The sequence below is a fragment of the Acomys russatus genome, chromosome 18 (genome assembly GCF_903995435.1).
Source record: "Acomys russatus chromosome 18, mAcoRus1.1, whole genome shotgun sequence".
Taxonomy (NCBI): domain Eukaryota; kingdom Metazoa; phylum Chordata; class Mammalia; order Rodentia; family Muridae; genus Acomys; species Acomys russatus.
The window spans coordinates 60,914,085-60,937,908 of record NC_067154.1 but is presented as its reverse complement, the minus strand read 5'-3'; the positions used below and the strand labels follow the sequence as shown (position 1 = coordinate 60,937,908).

The following is a 23,824-nucleotide window of genomic DNA, read 5'->3' as shown; positions in this document are numbered from 1 at the left end:
GAACAGAAGCAAGCTCAGTGTACCTGGTGATGTCACTCCATGTCAGCTACTGTTTGGGACAGAAAGACTAGCATTACACGCAATGGTGGGCATTTGAGAAATGCAAGCTGGAGGACCCCGTTGTCACAGCTCCCCTTCGTGCATCAGAAGTGACAGCCTGTGAGTTAGTCCTCTGAAAAGGGTATCACAATCAACAGCAGGAAAACGTGGCTTATCTACTACAGTCAGCTGCAGGAGGTGTTGGGCGCGGGACACTCTTTCCGGTATGATTTTTCACAGGTACCTGTGCTCCTACCCTGGAAGCTACATGAGTTTTCGAGACACACTTCAAAGCTGTGTGTCTAGACCTGATGTATTTATAGTTCTTATGCAGAGCAAACGTTGGGTGAACAGTTTCAATTACAAGGAAAAGAGGTCAGTGCCTGTCCCTGTCCCGCTTCCGATCCATTGCTCCTTGCTACCCAGTACTTCGTTAGGGACCCCCACAGGACAGGGGAAACCGTTTTCTGCAGGTGCCCTCAGATGCCTGATGCCTATTTTCTCCCCTTTCGGGTGTCCAGATGCAGCCTAGGACGGGTCTAGTGCAGGGTGACAGCGGCCTTGGTCTCAGCAGGCACAAATCTTGAGGAAGCCACCAGCAGTTCCCCTGCTCCCAGGCTGCCCTGCATGTGGCGCCTCCAACACACGGTGAAGAGCCACTGTGCCCAGAAAACAACAAAAAGCGGCCGTTGCTACTGACAGCTGGTCAGTCAGTCCAGGGATAGAGAAGCCGAGGAGGGGAGGCTCCCGGGAAGCCTGCATTTTAAAGACCTTCTGTCCTCTTAATAAAGCTCACGGAAATGAAGTCCTGGTGTTAGAGAGAGGCCCCATCACCCCACACACCACCAGATCCCACAAATCCCGGAGAAAAAGGCCAGAAATTGCTTCACAAATGTCAATTTTATTGACACTGGTGCACAAGTGGGTACAATGGTCAGGGAAGAATGAAACTTGTTAAATAGAAATAGTGACACACTAGAATTGCAATTGTTTCAAGGTACTATACTAGTCTCTTTTAAAGAAATCACAGAAAAATGTTACTACTACAAATAGAAGTTAGGAAAGAGAAAATTCTGGCAGTTTGTGTCAAGGTTAAAACAGTCCATGCATTTCTGAGTTGCTAAAGTTGAGAGTCACTTTGATTTATCCGCCAATCGTCTAGCTAAATGTGGGCTTACCGTTAGCTCTCATGAGATCAGGTGGGCCGGTTATAAGTGACAGCATGCTGGGCCTTGGGACTGCAGTGACGTGGCACAGAAAGAGCATTCACCTCACTGAGAGTTGGAGGCAAGGATAAAAAGTTGTTAGAAAGCTAGCTTCAAGTGGGGTGGGCTGCGAGGAGGAGCCGGTTACCAGCAGGCTGTGAACAGCTTCCAGCGACAGACAGCAAGCTGCCACAGGAGAAGAGAATAGGGTGCACACGTTCAGAGACAGCCACATCCGCCCTCCACAGGTGAAAGAAAGCTAAGGCCCTGCCTGAGCTCCCCGCACACCCCCTCCGCCCCGGGAATGCTCGCATTTAGCTGACTGGGCAGGCTGGAAGCATAAACAACAGGCCGGTTCCCTGAGAGGTGAAGCTCAGACCAGTTTTAAAGAAGAGAGCTGGTTAGATCTGGAGGGACTCCCATCGGACTGCCCAGGAGATAGATGACGGCAGGCTGGCCACGCAAGGTACAGAGGGAACAGGCCACGGCTCGGGTCAGCCTGCAGGGTTCTACATGCACAGCCTAACCACGTCTGATCACGTACTTTATAGGTGTCATATGTGCGCGGGGAATAACCAAGTTGGGGTGGTTAATTTCCGTTTCCCCAAGAGATTCCTGTGCCTGCCTACGAAAGGAAGGGTGCTGGGTGCGTACACCGCCGGAGCAGACGTGGCTAAACAGCAGCACTCTGACCTAGGAATCCGCCTGCAAGAGTAAGGAAGGAGACAGGACTCTGGAGCTGGAGACAAGGCTCCCTCCTCTCCTTCAGGAGAGACTGCTGGAGGCTGTCAAACTCTGCAGGTGACATGGTAAGTAGCCACTGTTTGCCACCCAGCCACCAGTGAAACACGCTGGTAAGAGCCCTAAGTGGAAATTGGCAGCGTGGTGAGGAATTACAATTCTCTTTTTGACTCGGGGGCAGGGTGCTGACAACCCTCTGTGCAAATGGGCGTCCAGACTGGCAGGCGTGAGGGGAGTGTCTGAAGCAAGCCAGGGTTCTAGCTTATACAGAACTAGTGCGACTACACTGGACTGGTTTTTGATGAAGCACTCCATGTCTCTAGGGGACTTGTTCAGCCTGCTGTCTGGTTTGAAGGCACAGCCTGGGGGTGGTGGGAGCAAAGAGAAAGGACCCATCAGTCACCTCCGTCCTTACCGTGGGATGAATGATTGACATTTGGGCTTTTTTTTTTTTTTTTTTTTTTTTTGTTTTTAAGACACTTTTTCCTGGTAACAAATGGACATAAAGTTTCCTCACCAGGGAGCAACAGGTACGCAATTCTATGGGATCCTACGAGGAAGCACCTGGACATTAAGGCAACGGGAAGGAAGGAATTTAAATATATTAAGGAAGAGATCAATTGCTCACTAAACCTCTGGAAAATTCGGATAGCTTTAAAAATATTTTTTCCCTACTTCTGAAAGTTGCCCTGCCCTTTCTCAGGTGCTCAGGTGAGTGCCTCTTCAGCCCCTGGCCTCTCCCGATGGTTTCATGGTCTACCTGAGCCCAGCGGACCAGTATCTTGACCAGCACCACACTAACGGCAACTGCCTTTCCAAATCTCTTTAAATGGACACTTTGTCCTCTCAAAATAATTACAGGACTTCACACCCACCCCAGAGGCCACCTTTATAGCTTTATTGTTTTCACTTAGAAAAGGTCCACACTTTTCTCCTGGCCCTCGGGAGGCTGAGTTCGAGTCTAAGGATAGGCCCTTCATCAGAGGAAATGAAATGGTCTGGAGGGTGCGGGGCCTTCCAGAAGCAAATCAGCTTCCTGCCTCTTGGCCCTGCTGAGGACCCTCACAAGCTCCCTAAGTAACCTCCACCTTGTCCACTTATGCTGAAGCCTTGTAAACAAACTCACCCAGTTCTGGAAAAAGAGTGTGTGTGTGTGTGTGTGTGTGTGTGTGTGTGTGTGTGTGTGTGTGTGTGAGAGAGAGAGAGAGAGAGAGAGAGAGAGAGAGAGAGAGAGAGAAAGAGAGAGAGAGAGAGAGGAGAATATACAGTCTATTTTTCAGGTAATTAAACATGGCATCTCAAGTACTCCTGGACCTGCCCTGTTTTGTAAACTGGTCAATAAATTGATTAATGATTTTTAACTTGATAGGTGTTGTTTGTGTGTGTGTATGTGTGTGTGTGTGTTTCCTGTAAAAGAGAAGTAGAAAATCTGGCAATTTAAAAACACGAAACTCATTATTTGTTAAATAAACAAACAAGAACATGGATGGCGCTGATAATTTCTACTTTCGAAATCTCTTCACCATTCTCCCAGATAAACTTACTCTTTTGCAAATTTCTGGAATGTGACAATTCTCTCTGGTTACCTGGCTCTAAAATACAGGTTTTATCTACGTCCCCAGAGTATGTGCGAGGCATACAGAGGGAATACAGCAGAGACTTGGGGTCTGTTTTCCTCATAACCTCTCGCTGAAAGAGAAAGTGATGAACTCTTGCTCGAGATGACCTACTCCGAGGCTAACCACCTGAGGACATCACCATCACCCTGAACCAGAGGTGGCTCAGAGTGGACCTGACTGGTCAGGTCACAGTTTACCACTGTTGGAGGTGGTCTCCTCTTCTTGATCCCTTAGGTGGCTGGGGGTAAGTCACAGGCACTTCTCAGACCCAGTGTCCTTTAAGAAAAAAGCTTAGTAAGCAGCTAAGCACCCCACTTTACACTTTATCACCAAACCGTTCAGAAAAGCAACAGTGATGCAGTGGATGGCAGGCTTGCAGAAAAACACAGAGAAACGTCACTCAGGGCCAAATGGCAGAGACTGTGCAAGGCTGCTCTTACTTATAGGGCAAAGATAATGGAGTGTCCTGCGTTGTCTGAAGAAGGCAGGATTGGCGCTTGGTGGCACAGCTTCAGCCATGGGGGAGGGGGAGAGCAATTACATGACAGAGGTTTTTGTTTGTTTGTCTGTTTGTTTACAGCAAGGTGCCTGTTAGGTCAAGGTTTAAGAGACTCTTGTGTTTAGCGTGACATGAGGTGCTAATACCACGCAAACACTTCACGTGAGTTTGACCTTCCTGGCTTAGTCACCACATTTATGGTTATGAGAAAGAGCCAGGACTTCGCAGGGACAGGAATTGACGCTTTGCTGAGGCCTGCACTGGACCACAGTGAGGCAGTGGAAGCAGACACTGGGTGCTCACTGAGAGGACAGAGTGCTTGACCTACTGGAGAAGCCAGCAAGGCTAGGCCGGTGGGCGCAAGGCTCCCTTTGCGGTCTCCATCACGCGTTTTCCTCCCATTGAATATATGAGCCATTCGGTGGGTCAGCTGTGTGAGCTCCCAGTGTGAGCTGCTGTCACAGGGGCGCTGTTCTGCTGACATCTGTCCCCCTTTACAATGACCCTGCTCTCTTCCAAGGGTTTGTTCCTCCCCACGGCTGAAACCACGTAAGGCAGACAAGGCCACAAAAGCCAGGTTGACACCTCCTCCCAGCACCCTGATGAGCACACGTTTCTGTCAGCGTGCCGCTGAGTGAGCAGGATAGCTGTGTTCTAGAAGGAATGGGTGTTCCGGACAGGCACTGGAGTTCAGGCAAGGCTCTGGGTTAGTTTAAGGAAAGGACATCAGACAGCGCTCCGACAATGCAAGGGGCAGAAGGCACGCCATGCTCCGAGACCCAGGACCGAATGTTGAAGACAAAGCCGTTTCTCCCAGGCAGGTACATGCTGACAAAACACTGTGTACAATGGGACAGCGGAAAGAATGTTTTCTTAAATTTATTAAACAAATGACAGAAATGAGAAGGAAGTCCCCAGACTCTTCTACTTGAGAATTAATTCAGTGCATTAGAAAAAATTTAATACAACATATTAGTATTACCTCAAGGGTTAAACGCACACACAGAGAGAGCAGATGAAATTGTGTTATATAGAACACGGCTGAGCTTGTGAGATTCAGTTAGTGAGGTTAGCAGCAACGTCCCCCAGCAGGAAGAGTGATAGCAAGGGGTGACTGTCCCCTAAGGGTGCTCCAGGAGATTTGTTTGTCCTTCATGGCTGAAGAACCAAGTGAGGTCTCCCTGTGACACTGCAGCAGAGGGGCCAAGCCCTGCTTCTGACAAAGGGCTCTGGAAGCCAGCGTGGGGAGCTGTGAGCACACCACAGACGCACTCATCTGTGGGTTGGTCAGCACTGTGCCGCACACCCCTGAAGGACCCTTCTGCCGTGTCCTGCTTTACCGCCAGCTGACCACAGACCCGAGGCCTCAGATCTCCCTCTGCCCTGCGTGCCCAGTTCCCACCTCGAGACCCTGAAGCGCCCAGATGCTTCGACTTCCGCCATTTCCCACCACCCTTCAGAATTATGAATTGGTTCCACCTGGCCCCCAGCAGGAAGCTGCAGGGCCACTGGGCACCGGCGTCCCTGACGGGCCACCGAACAGCCCTTGCTTTCCTGAGCTGACCTTTCAAACCCCGCCCCAACCACTCAGGTCAGGTTTCCCATGTCAACAGCTGTCACCTAGGGTCACTGCAGAGCAGCTGACCTGACCCAGGGCCCTCATGAAGAAACACTGACTTCAACCATCCAATACCATCCACTACCAGAGGCCACAGGATGGCGGGGAACCCCTTCCAGGCTATGCCGGGAGGCCATCCTGGGCTCCATCCAGTTATCCTGAACAAAGCAAAGCCTGGGCTACTCTGAGAGTGCTCAGGAGACTTTCAGCTCTTCCCTAGCTTCTGGTCAGGCACTGAATTGATTTTGTGAAGAGAAATAAGTGCCCAGGTGACAGGTCTCACCTAAGGCGCTCTAGTGTTCATTTGATGAAAACCCTTTTCCAAAGGACCTACCCCTCCCTTGTCCCTGCCAAAGCTGGCTGACACATGAACCCATGCTTTCAAGCCTTGCCCACAGGAGACACACTAGGAGTCCCTCTAGCCGCTAAAGGAAAAACCACACAGCTTTCTGTCCAACTGGCAGCAACCACGCCACGTGGACTTCGATCTAGGCTGCGTCCAGGTCTGAATCATCATGGAATTTAAAAAAATGCTTTTCATTATTAGTTACTTAGTTAAAAAAAAAAACAAAAAACCCAAACTGGTATTAGATGGCATGCTACTGTTGGCCTGAGTGTGTTAACAGCCAGTACCTGGTATTCATAGTCTCTAGGGAGCTCTTGTTCCCGTTAGAAGATTTCGGCTGATCACACGGGAGAGGGGTGAACTAAACTAACAAGGAAAGAACAGTGCCTGTCAGTTCTCCAGTGTCACCAAAAGTCAACTTCTTCAGGTAGCCGCTGCTCAGAGCAGCCCGCCAACCGTGACTTCCCCCCTTGGTGCTGGTTCAGTTTCGGCCAGCACGATCCTCTAGCCTGTTGGTCACGTTTAAGGAAACATCGTAAGGGAGCTCATGAACACTCTTGCAGAACTCAGCAGCAACACAGCAGACCTGAGCCATGCAGCGTGATGAAAGGCAGCCCTGGAGGAGCTCAGAGGAGCACCATGAACACGCGGGCGCGCGAGAGGACCAGGGAGCAGCTCTCCACAGGACTGCGGCACTGAGGGCTCGTGACATTCTAGCTAAGCACAGCAAAGGGCCCAGGCAGAGCCACGCCTCAAGATAGAAGCACGGCTGGTGGAAGTCAAACCACGCTGTGTCCACCTCAGCCACTGAGGGCTGCGGCCATGACAAGCACACGCTGCCCTGAGACGCCAAAATCATTGCAAGTGGAGAAAGCTGATTAGACGCACGAGGTCAGCAACTCCAGAGAGAAAAACAAAACTCCAAGCACATCCACTATCACTTTACCACTGGCAGCAATGCTTCCTATCCGAAACTTATTCCTCCTGTAAGAAATGCTTGACAGCACACAACCTGGGCGACTCCACAGCTAACGCACCCCTCAGACTCAGTGGACCAGAGGAGCCAACTCAGCATTTCTGTTCTTCAGGCCAGTTTTTTGTTTGTTTGTTTGTTTTTAAAATCTTACTTGGTTTAAAATTTCAAAGATGTTCTTGAGAAAAAAAAAAAAAAATCATGGCTTACACTTTACGTGCAGGCCAAACAGCATGAGTGGGGAGATAGACATGTGAGAAATTCCTGAATATGAAATCACACATGTAGCACAGGATCTGGCCCACAAACTTCCTCTAATGAAATGCCTGTCTAATAAACCACTGCCGATGGCACCCAGATGACTGTCACAGGGGCCGAGGCACTTCAGTTTGGGCTCTGGAACTCATTAAGTGCATTTCTTCATGCTAAAGGAATGTCTTGCCTTTTTTCCCTTTGTTCTTAACAAGAATCAACACGGCAGAACCACAGAGGCTCTGCACATATTTCAAAATGAGATCTAACAGACCGTCACAATGTGAAGGGGCCCCTGGAGCTGCTCTGTGCTTCTCCGTCTTCCATCCCTGGCCTTATGGGACCGTTTCAAAGAGCACAGGTGAGTGGACAGGGTCCCAAGGCCCATGTTCCTTGCTCAGTCCAGAACCCTGCACTGCGCTGCTGCCCTGTGGAGAGACTGGCAGGCCTCAGGATGCCCCCCACCCCCTCCCGTGTCTCTAGCCTCTGCTTTGTCCTTTGCATAGCTGACCCCATCTCCCTCATCTTACACAAACATAGGGCCTCTCTAAGTCCCACATTGAGAGTTTTCGTGGGTTTCGAAAGCCTTGGAGCTTGAGGTCCCCCATGGTCCGAGCATGTGAGGTTCTGGGAAGGGTGTCCGCACTTTCTGAGCTTTGCAGAGGGACAGCAGGGAGGATGCAGCACCTCAGCAACCCTGCCATGCTCAGCTCACCGCAGGCGCGCACCTTCTCTGACTAAAGTTCTGCAGTCTTATGAGTGGAAGGACAAACAGTGACTACTCCCAAGGTGACAGGATATGTGGCCTTGGGCCGAGCCTATCCCCAGCCCTTTTAGACACTACTGATTTGCTGGGCCTGTTACTTTCATAAATACCAAGAAACAGAAATTAAACTGCCTGCCTGGTGCAAAACCAATGAGGAGAAAGCCCTCTGTGCTAAAGTGAGAACTGATCACAGACACACAAGGATGGGCCACCTGCTTTGGGAACACCGAGCTAAAACCGTAGGAAAAGGCAAACACAGTGACTGCAAGAACATGCTTGGCCTTTCAGGGCCACGTGTGTTGGTTAGGATCACATCACACGGCTAACAGAACTCATCCACTCCTATTTAATTACCAGACTTCTGTGTAAGCCACACTCAGGAAAAGTCCTTTAAGCAAAATCCATCATCACAATTAAAACAATGAAACTTGTCTGATAAACCCCCACCTGACTAAGCTTTCCTACAGCAAATTGATAGTATTTCCCAAGACCAGACAGAATATACAAAAACATGTTAAAACCGCAAACACACCCATCGTATGAAGAGCAGCTATTCGCTTACAATTGTCTTTGTCATTCAAGATTTTCACAACTAATTTTCACTAGAAATGCAGACAAGTGTCTCCAAAATTAAAATGCGGAGCCTGAAAGGCCCCATGGCGTTAAAAGTTCACAAGAAAAGCGCTGAAGTCAAGCAAGCGAGGGAAAGGCTGCGGCTTTGTGGCTGCGCAGCCAAGTCCCTAACTAACCTCACAGGACTGAGCCTGCTCACCCACGCCGAGGGCTTGGCAGGTGACTGTTGACGTCTCTATACACCTTTAAAGCCTTCAGGATGTCCGGGCCATCCAAGACAAAGTGTGGGTACAGTACCTCATGAACAGCTGCCACCCTATCCAGTCAGGCCGATCCAACCAATCACCCTCTGAGTCAGCTGACCAAGAGAAAGCGGGGGGGGGGGGGGGGGGGGGAGGTTACATAAAACGAAGTCTTCTGAATATTTAAAACTTGGCCTCTCAACATCCTTGTTGACAAGATTAGACCCATGAGGAACCAAGCTCGGCCTCACTTCTTGAGGAAGCCCAGATTTCCCCGTGATGCAGACACGGGAGGAGGCTCTTAGGCCACCGGCCAGGCGGCTCCTTAAGGATGCACCATCTTTACAACTCTTTTCAAAATTGTGTAACTGCTTCAGATCTAAAAATTTTGTCCTATGGTTAAAAAGTATCAAAGACTGAAAAATACAAACAGAGGCGTGTTTCGTTTTGTTTTGTCCTTTTGTAAAAAAGCACTTCATTTGTGCTGTGTCCCCCACGCTGCAGTTAACACTCAGTGTATCCCAATAGATTCCACAGGGCCATCGTGTCTGCGCCCAGAGCCACCAGTTGGGAGGTCCCAACTGGAACCTTGGCAGGCATCGCTCAGGTGACGTCAGAACACAGTTAGGGAGAACACGCAGCTTGAGTTAAAGCCCCGGCTCCTTGATCTACAGCGTAGAAATGCGGGGTGGCAGGCGGAGGCCTCCGAGGTGTCAAAAAAAGTCATAGCAAAGTCCAGCTGCCAGTGTTCCCAAGAGTACAGAAAGCCCAGGGCAGTGATAATGTGACTCGCGGGCAGGCAGCACGCTGGCTAACCTGCTGGACACGTCAGTGCCCGTAAGTAAGGGATTAATTTTCCCTGCCTTGCCCGAGAAATTCTGCATCAGCCATTTCCTGAAACACCTCATGGTTTTGACCCAGCAATGCAAACCCAACCCCGTGGCACCCCCAGGTAAGCAGCTCTCCCTGAGGGCTGACAACGCTTACAGCACTCCTTATTTTTCCTGTTGAAACGCCTGGTGTTCTCAGCTAAGATTTTCCCGGCACAACCGCAGCGGGCAATCAACTCCCACTTGGGCTCAGACTTGTCATTGCCTCGTTCTAGGGCCCAAAGAACTCCCCCCTTTTAAAAAGGGGTAAAGACAAAAGGTAAAAGTCAACCTTTTCCTGTGGCCTCGGTGACGTTTCAGTCCAAACCCTCAGCCAACAGGAGGGGAATCTGCACACACAACTGCATACACATAGAAAATTACCATGTAAATATAATACACTGTTCACAAAACCAGATTCACCACGAGGTGTGCCTTACTGCCTTCAACCAGCAAAACAAACCTCCAGTAACTCATTAGGACCTGCCATATACCTTGGCCCGCGCTTTCTAAAAAGCAAGCCGCTAGTGTGAAGTTTTACGTTCCTTAAAGGTCAGGGGAGTCAGGCATGACCCACAAATACGTGCCTGTCCCAAACTTCATCTAACAAACGACTACAAACAAACACGTCACGAGAACAGACGATCTCTGTAGCAGCCCTGGACTCGTGACTGCGTATCATTGACAGTTGACTACCTGCCTTCAGGTCTCCTCAGTCGTCCTCCCCTTCCTCCTCACTCAGCCGCAAGCCATGCAAACCCTTCTGACCCTTCCTCTTGGATGGGGAACTTGGGATTGCTGGGTGACCAAATGCCGGGGCCTCCCTCGAAGGGCTCACCACGGCAGAGTCCGAATCGCTAGACTCAGTCCCGCTGCCGGTAGAGCACTCGGTCACCTGCAGGGGTGCCAGCTGGTCCGCTGCCACACTACCGGGGCACACAAGCTGCTGGAGGAGAGCCTCTGAGGTGGGCCCTGTGAGAGGCGCACCATTGGCGAGCATCCTACCTTGGGGAGTGGCCATGTTGGCCAGCCCCTCCTCTTCCTGGTCATTGAGCCTGTCCATGGGCTCTGGGGTGGGGGCTGCCTGGCTAAGGATGAGCGGGTCTGTCTCTGACTTATTGTATCTGCTCGGAAGATTGCGCAAGTAGGGCCTCTGCAGGCCGGGGGAGCCGCTTTCAGAGGGAGGACCCTGCTTTGGGACAGCATCTTCTCCCGTATTCTTTTCCATAAGGTCATGTCCATTTTCAGAAACATAGCCTTGGGACCCAGTCCTGTCCCAGCTCATATTTGGACTGGAGCTTCTGCTGCAGGGGGACAGTGGGGTGGCCAGGGGGCTGTGGCCAGTGGAGGCCCCAAACATTTCATCTATCAGGGAGCTATGTCTTGGGAGCCCAGGGCTCCCGTGCAGATCAAAGGTAATATCTGCTGAATCGTCATCAAGGAATTCTCTAGAAGGAGGCCTGGAGGACTTTGTAGATGGAGGGGAAGCCCTGTGCCTACTGCTCCCTGCTCCCCTCTCATCCCTGGACAGTAGATAGACACCACTGGTCAAATCACCCTCGTAATTGTCGTTCGTTTGGGAGCGTGACTGGGACCCTGGCTCTCTGAGAAGGTCGTATTCACTATCTGCGTCACTACAGTCAATGAAAGGAATGGAGGTGCTGCTGCCTCCAGCAGCCCGGGATGCTGGACCTGTGCTTGGCTGCGGGGGCTGAGGTGTACTGCGCTGGATGCCACCCTCCTCCTCTTCCTCGGGCGGCACCACGGTGGCTCCGTCCACAGCTTTGCTCCCTGGAGCGCTCTTAGAGAGAGCGGGGCTTTGGTGAGGTCCCGACTCCAAGGCAGAGAGTTTTGTTTCCTTTGCTTGCTGGAAGCTCTGGCCACCGGGAGACTCAGCACCTTCGCCAAACGTGAGGCTGGCGCTCTGCGGAGACTGGGGGGGGGGGGGGGGGCGAACAGAGAGAGGGGGAGAAGGACAGTTAGACCACAGTGGAGGAAAAGCCAACAAGTTGGGTTTAGAGGCATCTCCTTAGGCTTCCAGAGGCTGGGAGGAACAGCGGCGTGAGGAGGCCATGCTGGCCGTCCAGGGACACTACAGCTGTGTGCTCAGGCAAGAAGCGGGGAGCTCATGAGCCACGCACGGGGTTCCCTCAGGGGGAGACACACACCAGGCTGGGTCCCCAGCACACGAGTTAAACACTGACTTTGCTTTCCTCCACCCTCGCCTCCGGTGGGGACTGCAGCGTGTCTACACAGCAGATGGCATTCTTAGTCCACAAATGCTTCCCTTTCAGGGGTCATCGGGGCAGCAGGGAAGCCCACAGCGCCCGTGGGATGGAGACCCCAGAAGAGCCGCAGACTTAAGAGAAAGGGTAACAGGACAAGAGAAGAGCTGGTGTTGGAAGTCACACAAGGAAAACACCATCTTCTTCCTCAGATTCTTAGTCTCTGAGTGAAAACAACATAACTGAGACACTACCCCTGCGTCGGCGAGCCTTGCCACACTCACAGAAAGAGTGACAATGTTTCCTGTTGCTTTTGCTTGCCCACTGTCCCATAAAACAAGTCCTTGGGACTCTGCTAGCAGAGGCTTCCTAGCAGGACCTACACCCAGAATTTGCCTGTCTGGCCCTATCAGTCACATAGCAGACACGGGCTGCCATGTCTATTTCAATCCCCAAACTCAGGAGGTTCAGAATTAAAAGACGAGGAGGCAGCCAAGAACAAGCCAGGCCGCAGGGCTCGCTGTGCGAAGGTGGCTCGTGTAGAGCCCAAAGCCAGCTCAGGACTGCCTGCACCAAATCCTCAAGTAAAGAAGACAGGACTGAGCTAGGCGTGGTGGTGCACGCTTTTAATCCCAGCACTTGGGAGGCAGAGGCAGGTGGATTGCTGTGAGTTCAAGGCCAGCCTGGTCTACAAAGGAAGTCTAGGACAGCCAAGGCTACACAGAGAAACCCTGTCTCAAAAACCAAAAACCAAACAACAACAAAAACAACAAAAAGAAGACAGGCCTGGAAAGCATAGTGGACAAGCCCAAAGTGCAAAGACGCGAGGAAAGAGCCACGCTTGTCCGCGACTACCACTGACCTGCTTTGGCGCTTCTGAGTTCGGTGCCGTGGGCTGAGAAGCTAGGCTCCTAGTGGAGTGGATCTTGCTGTGTTTTCTGAGGGAAATCACAGAAGACAATGAAAGTCAGGGCAGCTTTGATTACATAAAGCCACCACTTTCTGTCTGAAGCACTGGGTCACTCTTCGATCATGAAGGGACCCAAAGCTGCCTTTGTGAATGTGGCAGCACGTGACGTTTTCCAAACACCTGTGGTCCAGGGATTAAGTACAACACGATATTCTCCTGAGAACCATGTTCTAGCTGCTGAGTGACCAAGAGTGACTGGGCACCACCTGCTGGCTATGGGAAAAGTCACAAGCCACCAGGCATCAAAAGTAACAATGTGGGGAGCTGGAGAGATGGCTCAGAGGTTAAGAGCGCCGCCTGCTCTTCCAAAGGTCCTGAGTTCAATTCCCAACAACCACATGGTAGTTCACAACCATCTGTAATGTGATCTGGTGCCCTCTTCTGGCCTACAGGTGTACATGCAGGCAGAGCACTGTATACATAATAATAAATGTTAAAAAAAAAAAGTAATGATGTGAATAACGACTTGAATATTTGATCATTCTTTTCTAGATCAGATCTATGTCAGAGGCATTGATCACAGACCACCTTCTTCTTATACAGGAGGAAAAGGCTCTTCTGGAAGCATCAAAATGTCCCGAACGGCTGTTAACGGAGCCAGGTCAATAACACAGCCCACTCTACAGCCCAGAGCTCAAGGAGCGAGGTCAATAACACAGCCCACTCTGCAGCCCAGAGCTCAAGGAGTGAGGTCAATAACACACAGCCCACTCTACAGCCCAGAGCTCAAGGAGCGAGGTCAATAACACACAGCCCACTCTACAGCCCAGAGCTTAAAGACGGCAGGGGAAACGTATTTATACCGTCCCATGAGGTTAGTCTCCAACGCCCATTCCGAGGACGCGGAGGGCCAAGAGGGTAATGTGTGGTATAACAGTATTTATGCAAATAAAATATCACACACCCAGGGCCATCCTCCATATATAAAGTACTGTTTAATTAATATGTACTGAACTGGAGAAGGAACATAAATCTAGAAGTTTCTTTTGGAAAGAGAGGTGGTAAATAAAAAAAAAGTTGTGACCCAAGGTACTTTTAATTACTTCTGTTAGTCATTGCAGCAACACACAAAAAGACGTCGAAAACTAAGGATGTCAGGACACCAGTATGGGTTGGGCGTCCTTCACCCTCAAGTTTGGGGACAGGGGTAACCGGGCTTTGGAATACTTGCACTTACAGAACGGGATCTCTTGGGGACAGGCTCCTAATCTAAGTGTGAAGCTCATTTGTTCACGTCTACCTCACACTATAGCCTGGGGGCTATTTTATATAATTTTTTATAATTTTGCACTATTTTTGACTGGGATCAAGTGTGGAATGTTCCACACAGGAGTGCTAGGATGGAGTTCCAGATCGATCAACTCTTCTCACCTCGAGGGTAGCTCAACAGCAGTTAATACCGACGTGTAAGACACGAGCGTCTGCTACACCCCATCCCTGTGCTCGGGTTAATATTCATGCACTAACATGGAAAATGGAAAAGGGTTAAAAGCAGCCCCAGGCACTCGACAGCCTTAGGCCATCACTTCCCTCCTCATCTTGACTCATCTGGGCTCTCCCTTGGGAGGCCTGGAAGCGTGGTCAGGCTCTAGGCTCTGGAGCCAGTGGGCCGGGGGCCACTTTCCAGTTAGGACACCTGTGCTGCTCGCATCTCGGGGACTCCACATTTAAGCAGAGAATAAAAGACCAACCACTGGCCATGCAGAGCCAGTGTGAAGCAAGGGGTCCTGAACAGTGCCTAGCAACTGCCTGGGACCACGAGCATTGGCCACAAAGAGCAACAAATCCTGCAGCTTCTCTCCCAGCCTTGACCTAACTACGGTTAACAGAAGCATCCACATGTCACTTCCTCAAGTATGTAAGGGTTTTCTGAGGCCTGGAACAGGCTCGCCAGGTGCTGCCATTCCTGCTCTGGGCTCACTCAACCCTCTATTGGGGTTGCCCGTCACTGCCCTCGTCTCATCTCCAGTGAGAACCCAGGGTCCTGGAGTGTGGTTGGCTGGGACTCATCCCAGGCCGGGTGGAGAAACATCAGTTGCTCCGAGGGAATGGGGCTGGCTCAGGAGAGCCTCCTACCTTTCAAACTGCACTTTCTTGTGGCCTCCTTCTTTCACATAGTCGAGAACCTGCTTCTGAGTCCGGCCACTGAAACGATAAGCACAAAAGGAAAGGAAGATGGCGTGGAGACATCCCAGTTTAAACATCTGTGTGAAAGGTGATCCTGAGAGACCCGGTTCCCGTCCCTTTGACTTCTTCATCTCTTCCTTATATGTTAACAGACAAAACAGTGGATCAAACCAACCCACTTAGGAACCAGGGCTGGTTGTAAGGCCATCCCAGGGGGTCCAGTCCACGCAGCCCGTGAGGGTGGGCAACACTCAGTTCTCAGTCTGCACCTAGACTGGCAGCCCTTACACAGTGCAATGTCAGGACTGTTTGGAAAATGTTAACCCAAGATGGTCAAGCCTGCGCACCAGTCTGTGAAGCACCTCCACGGCAAACAAGATGTGCGCTTTTGCAAACTCCTTTCTTCCTGGGAGTGGCTAGGGAACCCGCTCAGAGGTAAAGGACTTACCTGGACTATACAAGTCCCCAGAACCATTAAAAACAAACCCACGCAGGGAGCTACAGGCAATTGACGGATGGAGGGGGCACAATTTCCCCCCGCCTCACGCCCCTGAGACTGAGTTACTCTATGTGGCCTTGGCTGACCTGGAACTCACTCCATAGGCCAAGCTGGCCTTGAACTCAGGATCTGTTTGCCTCCCTAGTGCGGGGATTAAAGATGTGCAGCCTCCCCGCTCCCCAGAGACAGGGTGTCTCTGTGTAGCCTTGGATGTCCTGGGCTCGCTTTGTAGACCAGGCTGGCCTCGAACTCACAGTGATCCGCCTGCCTCTGCCAGCCGAGTGCTGGGATTAAAGGTGTGTGGCACCACCGCCGCGCTAAGATGTGCAGCCTCTTATGGGCTGCTGAAGCTCTAGTAGACAGCCCTACACCTGACCACGTACGGGCAGTACTACGTGGATACAATGGGCTTAAAGGGCGCACAAGAAGTTGTGAAGGACAGCTGTTGGACAGAGGAAGGTGGAAGGGAACGTGTGGGACGCGGGTCAGGTGGGAAGCTCTTGTGTGATTTTAAGAAATCCATCTGGAGACTATGCTGGGATTTGACTGCGACTGGCAGATGGCTAAGTGGTTCTCCAAGATTTAAACAGACCTAGAAAGGCGGCACGGAGACATGGGATGCACAAGCCCGTGCCTCCATCGCCCGCAGCCCCAACTGTGACGGGAGAAGTCTGGGGAGATGTTCACACGGAAAGCGAAGGCTTGTGAGGGGCAGTGCACCTGAACCGGAAAGACGACCCTCGGCTGAAGAGAACGGGCTTCGGCTTTGGTTTGGGCTCTTCGAAGAGTCTGAAGAAGGCGTGGTGCTCCACACAGATCTTCCAGAAGGACTTGCAGAAGTCTCGACCGGCCATCAGGAACTCCAAGGTATCCTGGTATGAGCTCTGAAAGGGTGAAACACAGCTTTTATTTCCCCTCAGGCGCTGACCATCATCCTGTTAAAATAGGAGTCTGTCCAACAAAATTGTGATTGTGCCTTGTTATAAGATCATTAACTCCAAGGCTGAGCAAAGCGTGCTTGCTCTCCAGCGGTCACTTCCTGCCACCACCTCCTCTACAGCCTTCCTTACAGGAATAGACGGGACAGGGCACGCAGCCTCGGTGGGAGACAGCAGTTCTTAGCAGACCCGTAAGCGAACTGCACTTTCTTGATTTCTGGTGCCTCCTTAAAAACAGCCCAAGTATTAATACACACCCCTTCATTGAAATAGTTAAACTTTCTTTCTTCCTCACAGCTCCTGTCAAGGTTGACCTTTAATTCCACATTTTTATAATACAGCAGATAGCACTGGCCTTCAGGTGGCTCCAAAAACCACAGAGGAAGTGAAATTCTCTCCTTCCCAGAGCATGAGTATTAACGACTCCCAGCTGACAAACTTGTGTCTTTCGGTTCTGGAAGGGAAAATGGTAATTTTCTACTCCTACGCTCAGTGTTTCCACTTTCAGAGGCCATGTTACATAAACAAAAGTCACCAGAGTCCTTGGCGTTCCCAGCAGCTCTGACTATTTTGGGACTGTCAGAGTTCGAGCAAACCCAGCTAGCAGCAGCACTGCAGTCGTTCCCGTATGAACTGACTCTCTAGAACCGTAACTGCGTTTTTTCCCACAAGGAATCGTTTATTGGGGGTGGGGTGGGTTTGCTTCCCTAGTCAGGTCCAGTGATCCATTCAATCCACACTGTAGCTGAACTGTGAGCCTAAACTGCCCTGGTGACCCCTCCCATGTCCGGATAGCACAGGTTCAGGGATGGACCGAGCAGCTCCTGTGTGGCTTTTCTCATGCCGGAAGGCATCCAGGGGTGGGTGGCATTCTTGGGAGTTCTGTGCTGGGAAAAGATGCACTTTGCCCACGAGAATGGGCTCCCGTCAGGGTGTAAGGGTGACAGTGGGAATTGTTGAGTCAGGACAGCTGTGCAGGTGAGGCCAGGCCAGGAATATGGCCGACTGCTGACTGGTACCAGGGCAGAGCCACAGGCTCCGCGTGCAGCTCAAGTTGTTTGCGTGTAAGGGAAATGTCTCCGTAGGTGTAAGCCCTCCCTGTGCCCTTCTTATCCTTCCTCCCGGAAACCAGCAAAAGCTCTCCCAAGCTTGCAGGTACTCAATCTCGACAGGCTAGCTGCTGGGGAGCCCTGCTTGGTGCAGCCCGTAGCCCACAGGCCAACCTTACCCCATGGGCAGCCCTTACCCAACGGGCCACCCGTACCCCACGGGTAGCCTTTACCCCACGGGCCACCTGTACCCCATGCGCAGCCATTACCCCACAGGCCGCCCTCTCCACTCACAGCTCAGCCGGCCGCACTCACGCTCCCTAGGGACTTACATTCACGTCGGGCCTGAGCTTGATAAGAAAGCGCTTCCGCTTGAAGCTCAGCTTCCGCACCTTGGCCCAGTTAAAAGCATTGATCTTGGTGAAACCCTGAGAAAAGAGAGCAGCCGGTGAGCCAGGCCACGCACTTGGGAAGCGCGGGGGGAGGGCACAGGGTCAGGCCAACCACTCAGGGTTAGGGTAACAGCCTTTGATGAAGGATCCCCAGGCTCCGTGTCTACGTGATGCCATGTGCCATGCACTTGTAAATCATTATTTCTCAGTAATTATAGAATCTGGCATTCAAACCATGCCTACCTTCTTGTAGGAAAAGCATTGGTCAAGGTAATGAAATAAAAAGATAAAGTTGAACCCACGACAACCACCACGCCAATAACAACCATCTCTCCTGGAGGGCCAGGTGCTGTAGAGGCTTTTTAGACCGTATCAGACCACACACTGAGCTCACAGACAGCGTTATGATGTTCATTTTATAGACGTGGACACTCACCACCGATATGTCAGTGTAAACAGAGCCCCATGAACACCACGCCCATCACTCAGAGTGTGAGGGACGGAGCAACCAGGCAGGGACCACAGCAATCCCATGACACTTCCGCTTTCACACAGCTACACTGTGCAGTGACCCTCAGTGCTCTGATCACATTAAACACAAGCAAAGCACATTAACTCAACCGTGGCACCTTCTTTCTCTTTATGACTTTTGGAAGTGTTTAAATGTTTGGTTTGGAAGTTAAACGGTCGTAACAAAACACTGGGTTTTATTGTTCCTTAACAATCAGTTATTTGTAGATTACTTATGCAGGTTAAAAACTGGGGGAGCAGTTCCCTCTCAGGATCATCCTGTTCCTCAAAACATTCTTCCTAATGCTAGGAATGTGGCTCAAGCTCGAACTTTTAGGGGCATGAATGCATAGTGTTTGGTGGGTGCCATGAACAGACCCAGTGCGTGAGAAGAACAGCTACAACTGAGGGAGGGAGAGAGGGGGGAGGAGAGAGAGAGAGAGAGAGAGAGAGAGAGAGAGAGAGAGAGAGAGAGAGAGTGTGTGTGTGTGTGTGTGTGTGTGTGAGAGAGAGAGAGAGAGAGAGAGAGAGAGAGAGAGAGAGAGAGAGAGAGAGAGAGAGAGAGAGAGACAGAGAGCGAGTGAGCTTGCATGAACAGGCCAGAGGTCAACACTGACAGGGTCTTGTTGACTCTGGGGCTCACAGACTCGGGTGGCCAGTTGGCCTCCAGGAATCATTCTCCTGCCTCCTTCTCCCAAGCGCTAGCATCTCTGATGCACAATACTTAGTTTCTTAAGTGGGAGCTTGTGATCTCGGGTCTCCACGCTTGTATGACAAGTACTTCGCTGACTGAGCCATCTCCCCAGCTCCTTCTGTGGCTCGTAAAATGAGCGAAGCTGTCAGAGCCCACAGAAGCACTCAAGTCCTGCACACACAACTTTAAACCTGGACAAGATCTGACCAATTTCTTAAAAATAGGTAGAAACTTTCTACATAACCACTCGGAGCACAGGCTGCCTACTTCTGTTTATTTTCAATTTTTAAAATGCACGTATTTACTTATTTGTGGGAGAAGCGCACATGATATGTGGAGGTCAGTGGAGCTGGTTTCCTACTGTGTGGGTGCCTGGGATTAAATTCTGGGGGTTAGGCTGGGTGGCGGGTACCTTTTCCCTCTGATCTCACTGGCCCCATCCTACTGTGCTTTTAAAAAAAAAAAAAAAAAAAAAAAAGTATTACGGAAACATTTAGTGGCTTGTTTTGGGTACAGTACTGTGTCCACCAAAGGTTCAAGTGTTGGGGTTTGGTCACCAGTGTGGCAATGTGATGCGGCGAGCAGCGTCTTTGAAACTGGGTTCTAAGGAGTGGTCCCTAGGAATGAGGCTGCGCCTTTGAAGGGGATTAATACAGTTCTCATGAGAGCCTGTGTGGTTCTACTGTGGCTGTGGCCTTCCTCTGGTATGTGCTCTCACCTCTGTGATGCTTTCCTCCATGGTGAGGGATGTAGAGAGAGGTGCTGGGACATCCCAGAACTGTGTTGTGCTGATTGGGGCTTTAGTTCACCTGTCTATGACTACGCAGACTGCTTTCCTACCTGTTAAACTAGCTCACATGGTTTTCCGTATCAGAAAGGGGTGGGGTGGGGGCTACCAATACCAGAGCATTCACTATTATGGTTTCACAGGATTCCAATGTCAATAAAATGAGCCTGTGAAACTGCGCGCTCTAACTCCGGGCAGGCCTGCAGCTCATACTTGAGGGAAGATAGGAAGAGAAAAGCATCGGTCAAAAGCCATCCGACAGCCAGGGAAAAAGAGCACACTGAAAAGCAAACGGTCACAGGCCCTTAAGGATGGGGCAGGCAAATACTGTCTGGGCAGAGGCTGCCTTGCTGCAAAATTACGGTTGTGCATTGTGGGACTGTTGTCTCTCAAAGGCATACGTGCTCTTAAGGTTGGGTATAGTAAAGTCCTGGATAAGCTGGCCAAACACAGATTTATTCAGAAGGAAAAAACAAAACAACCCAAAAGGATCAAATTTTAGCTAAGTGTCAAGACGTGACCTCCGAGTACGGAAGACATTTATCTGAGACCCGAGGTCACCATTCAGGACCCTGCGAGTCATCGGGTCCTAGTTCTGAAAGATGCAGTGAACCAAACCAATCTCTAATGTAGAATCTCAAGCAGGGCAGGGAGGGATGCAGACACAGGCAGACAGACAGACGGACAACCTGGGTGAGGTTACTTTCTCTTGTCCTCTTGAAAATACCCTCCAGAGGCCTGAGCCTGGCCACCCACATGAGCCACTCTCCTCCCGCCCTCACCACGGGGAGGCGGGTGCTGTGATCTCCACACCTGAAACACTAGAATTCCCGTGTTGGCGACAGCCAGGTTGATCTTGGTGCCTTCCCTGTCCTTGGCAGGGTGTAGCCGGATCCCGTACATGTCCAGCCGACGGGCCACCTCCAGGAGCTGGAAATCGGACTCTGCCGGGGTTTGTCCACTGGCAAAGCAAGGAGGGAAGAGAAAGGCCAGGGGATTTGAATCTCCCATGTCTGTTAACTTGAGATTAAGCAGTTTCTCCTGGGAAATAAAAGGCACTTCACGGCAAGCGGAGGGGCTGCCAGATCAGATGGCCCCCGCCTCCACCTGCTAATTCCAGAGCCGCAGTGAGGACAAAAGCCCCATTGCCAGCGTGACACAGAACCCGAGGCCTATCTCCAGCCTGGCCAGCAGTTTAGAGTCTCAGCTTCCTCCAGGTCACAGGACAGTAAAGCCCTGCTGTGCTAAGCCAGTTTCCAGCCACTGTGAGAAAGCCCAACTTGAGCAGCAGTATGCGAGGCTACTCCTCCACCGTCGCCAGGTGCGAGTGTCTGCCTCAGAGCCACTGCTGAAAATGTTCTCCTGACCAAAGGAAAGGCCAGAAGAATGGGCGTGTCACAAAGGCTCTGAAGTCTCCCCACATTTAACACAATGCCTGGTTTGGCATATGCACCCCATCCCCCACCCCGTGCTCGATTAATGTGATTATACAATGGTTTGCCAGACTTACACCCTCTGTTACATCCTAGGGGTCACTCTGCTGCATAGCTGATTATACAATGGTTTGCCAGACTTACACCCTCTGTTACATCCTAGGGGTCACTCTGCTGCATAGCGAGGGGCTCCAACACTTGCCTCTGCATTGTTTGAGAGCTCGGGATGGATTGCAACACCCAAGTGAAACCCCGCACTCCTTCCTTATATGTCACATGAGACGTGTGTGTGTGTGTGTGTGTGTGTGTGTGTGTGTGTGTGTGTGTGTGTGTTTGTGTTAGTGCACGAGCTGGAAAGCAAAAGCTGGAGGGCAAGAGAAATGCACAGGCGCAACTCACATGTGGTTATGGTGGAACTCCACAATTTTGTCTTCTAGTGCGTCCTGTTGAGGTATGTACTTATTTTTTGCTAAGTGTTCTCTGTCCAATGCTTCGTCGAAATCCCCAATCTCAGCTGCAAAGAAACAGAGAGAAGTGGGCCACACAGAATAAACATTTGAGAATGTGCTACAACCCAGGCTACGAGGACAGAGCTGACAGATGACCCCAGGTGGGCGCAGCTGGTGGAGGCCGTGATGAGGCCCGGCCTTGGCAAGGGATGTGAGCGTAGCCTACAATTAGAGTGACGTGGAAGGTGACTTCTACTCTTTCTTTCTTTCTTTTTTTCAAAGTAAAATAATTTACTTCATATAACAGACATCGAAATCATGAAATTCTTCTGGTAATGTGATAGTATTGTAAGCTGTTTCAAAATTCTCTTTTGGGAGGTCAACTAGTCCTGGGTGAAATGTCATCTTCATCTTAAGAAATGCTTCACTGCAATCTGCCACAGATATTCTGCCTTCCGACTGTAGATTCGAACAACTCCCAAAAGAAGGTGTCCTGAAGTCCAGAGTGCAATTTTCACCTTAGGTGAAATAATTTTTTGAATGGTTATCTCTAGATGACACTCCAACACACGAGCCTTTGTGAGCTCCTTCTCCCAGGGAGCTGCAAGCCGTATTTTGGCCAATGGCCCCGTTTGCTCATGAGCACTTCAGCGTAGAACTCGTTGCCTCTGTTCCTTAGTTGTGTTTAATAAATTTCAGTGTGGAGTCTAAGAGCCGTGAGCCACGCATGTGGAGGATCCCGGGCGCTACTCTCCTGGTGCTGCCGGCTGCCTGACGTGGGCTACAAGTGGGCACTAGCATGTCGACTTCTACTCTTTCATGCTAGAAGCTGTGACAAAAACTTCAGAACTATCTGTCTTTTAGTCCCACACACTCTGGCTTCGGTGCGGTACGTTGATACAATACGCGACCTATGGTGGAGGCATCAGGTGCTTGTTGGACCATCAACTTGGAGTTCACCATTTCTTTTCTGAGGCACCTTCACAATCCTGACCACCCGGGACTTTGAGGTATTCTGTCGTCAGCCACATCTCTCCTGCTGTGCTACGGGACACTGGGAGTCACTCCTCTTTCCTTCCTTCTCAGGAGTGATTCTACACACGTGGGTGATTGTTGAACAGCTCGGCGTGAACAGACCCAGGAGTTAACTGTTGAATCTCCTGCATGTAGAAGCCAGTCACTAAAAGCCCCAATCTGTTACCAGAGAAGAGACATCTGCGGGAGGGAAGACGAACAACTTAACGTGGTTTTTGCTGCTGCTGTGTTACTTTAAGGGTGGACCACATTCCCTGTACTGTCAGAGCAACTGCATACATTTTTTTTCATCCACAGGCAACACAATGCGTTTTCTCATGCAACCTCGACCTACGTCTGGAAATTGCTGTATTATGAATACATCTCATAAGCCTGAGCTTACAAGAACAACTGTGCCTTAAGAGCCTCAGCGAGCGCAGGTCAGTCAGCTCCCGGGAGTTGCACCTTTCCTGTGCGCCCTATCACCGTGTAACAAGTGGCCAGGGCCCTGCTGCTTACGGAAGCGAGAGAGTGGCTGCTATAAAAGCTACCTTTCGTTCTGTCATGTGAAGCAGCCGGCCACATCCGGTCCGGCCACCCACTGTCATCGAACTTGGCCCGTGTGGGGCTCCACACCACTCCTGAGACCACCTGTCCTGCACTAAGTGTGCCAGCTCACCCAGCAACACCCGCACGAACACTTCACTTAGCGGCTTCCTCTAACTGCCTTTTCCAGACTGCGTTCCTATTTCACCACAGAAAATGGTGCACGAGGCCGGAGGGTGCCCTGGCTACAGACACTGTTATCAGCCGTCTGAATGGAGGCTTTGATTCCTTTCTACGGTTTCTTCTATCTGGTCTTGAGAAAGCACAGTGGATTCCTGTTCTTCAAGATAGATACGGCAGCTGGAGAGATGGCTCAGAGATTCGGAGCACTTACTGCTCTTGCAGAGGGCCTGGGCTCAGTTCCCAGGAAGCCACATGGCACGCACAAC

At 50.9% G+C, this 23,824-nt stretch overlaps 1 protein-coding gene across 1 annotated transcript in view; it reads right to left on the bottom strand.

The window, feature by feature from the left end:
* Positions 1-23,824, bottom strand: part of Farp1 (FERM, ARH/RhoGEF and pleckstrin domain protein 1) — a 184,832-nt gene that overhangs the window by 30,844 nt on the left and 130,164 nt on the right. Inside the window, exons 6-12 of the mRNA XM_051160985.1 lie at positions 21,766-21,880; positions 20,747-20,894; positions 17,883-17,978; positions 16,284-16,447; positions 15,014-15,082; positions 12,830-12,905; positions 11,435-11,675 (exon numbers count right to left, since the gene is read on the bottom strand). Of these exons, the coding sequence (XP_051016942.1) occupies positions 11,435-11,675; positions 12,830-12,905; positions 15,014-15,082; positions 16,284-16,447; positions 17,883-17,978; positions 20,747-20,894; positions 21,766-21,880 (909 nt within the window). The remainder of the gene's footprint in view (positions 1-11,434; positions 11,676-12,829; positions 12,906-15,013; positions 15,083-16,283; positions 16,448-17,882; positions 17,979-20,746; positions 20,895-21,765; positions 21,881-23,824) is intronic.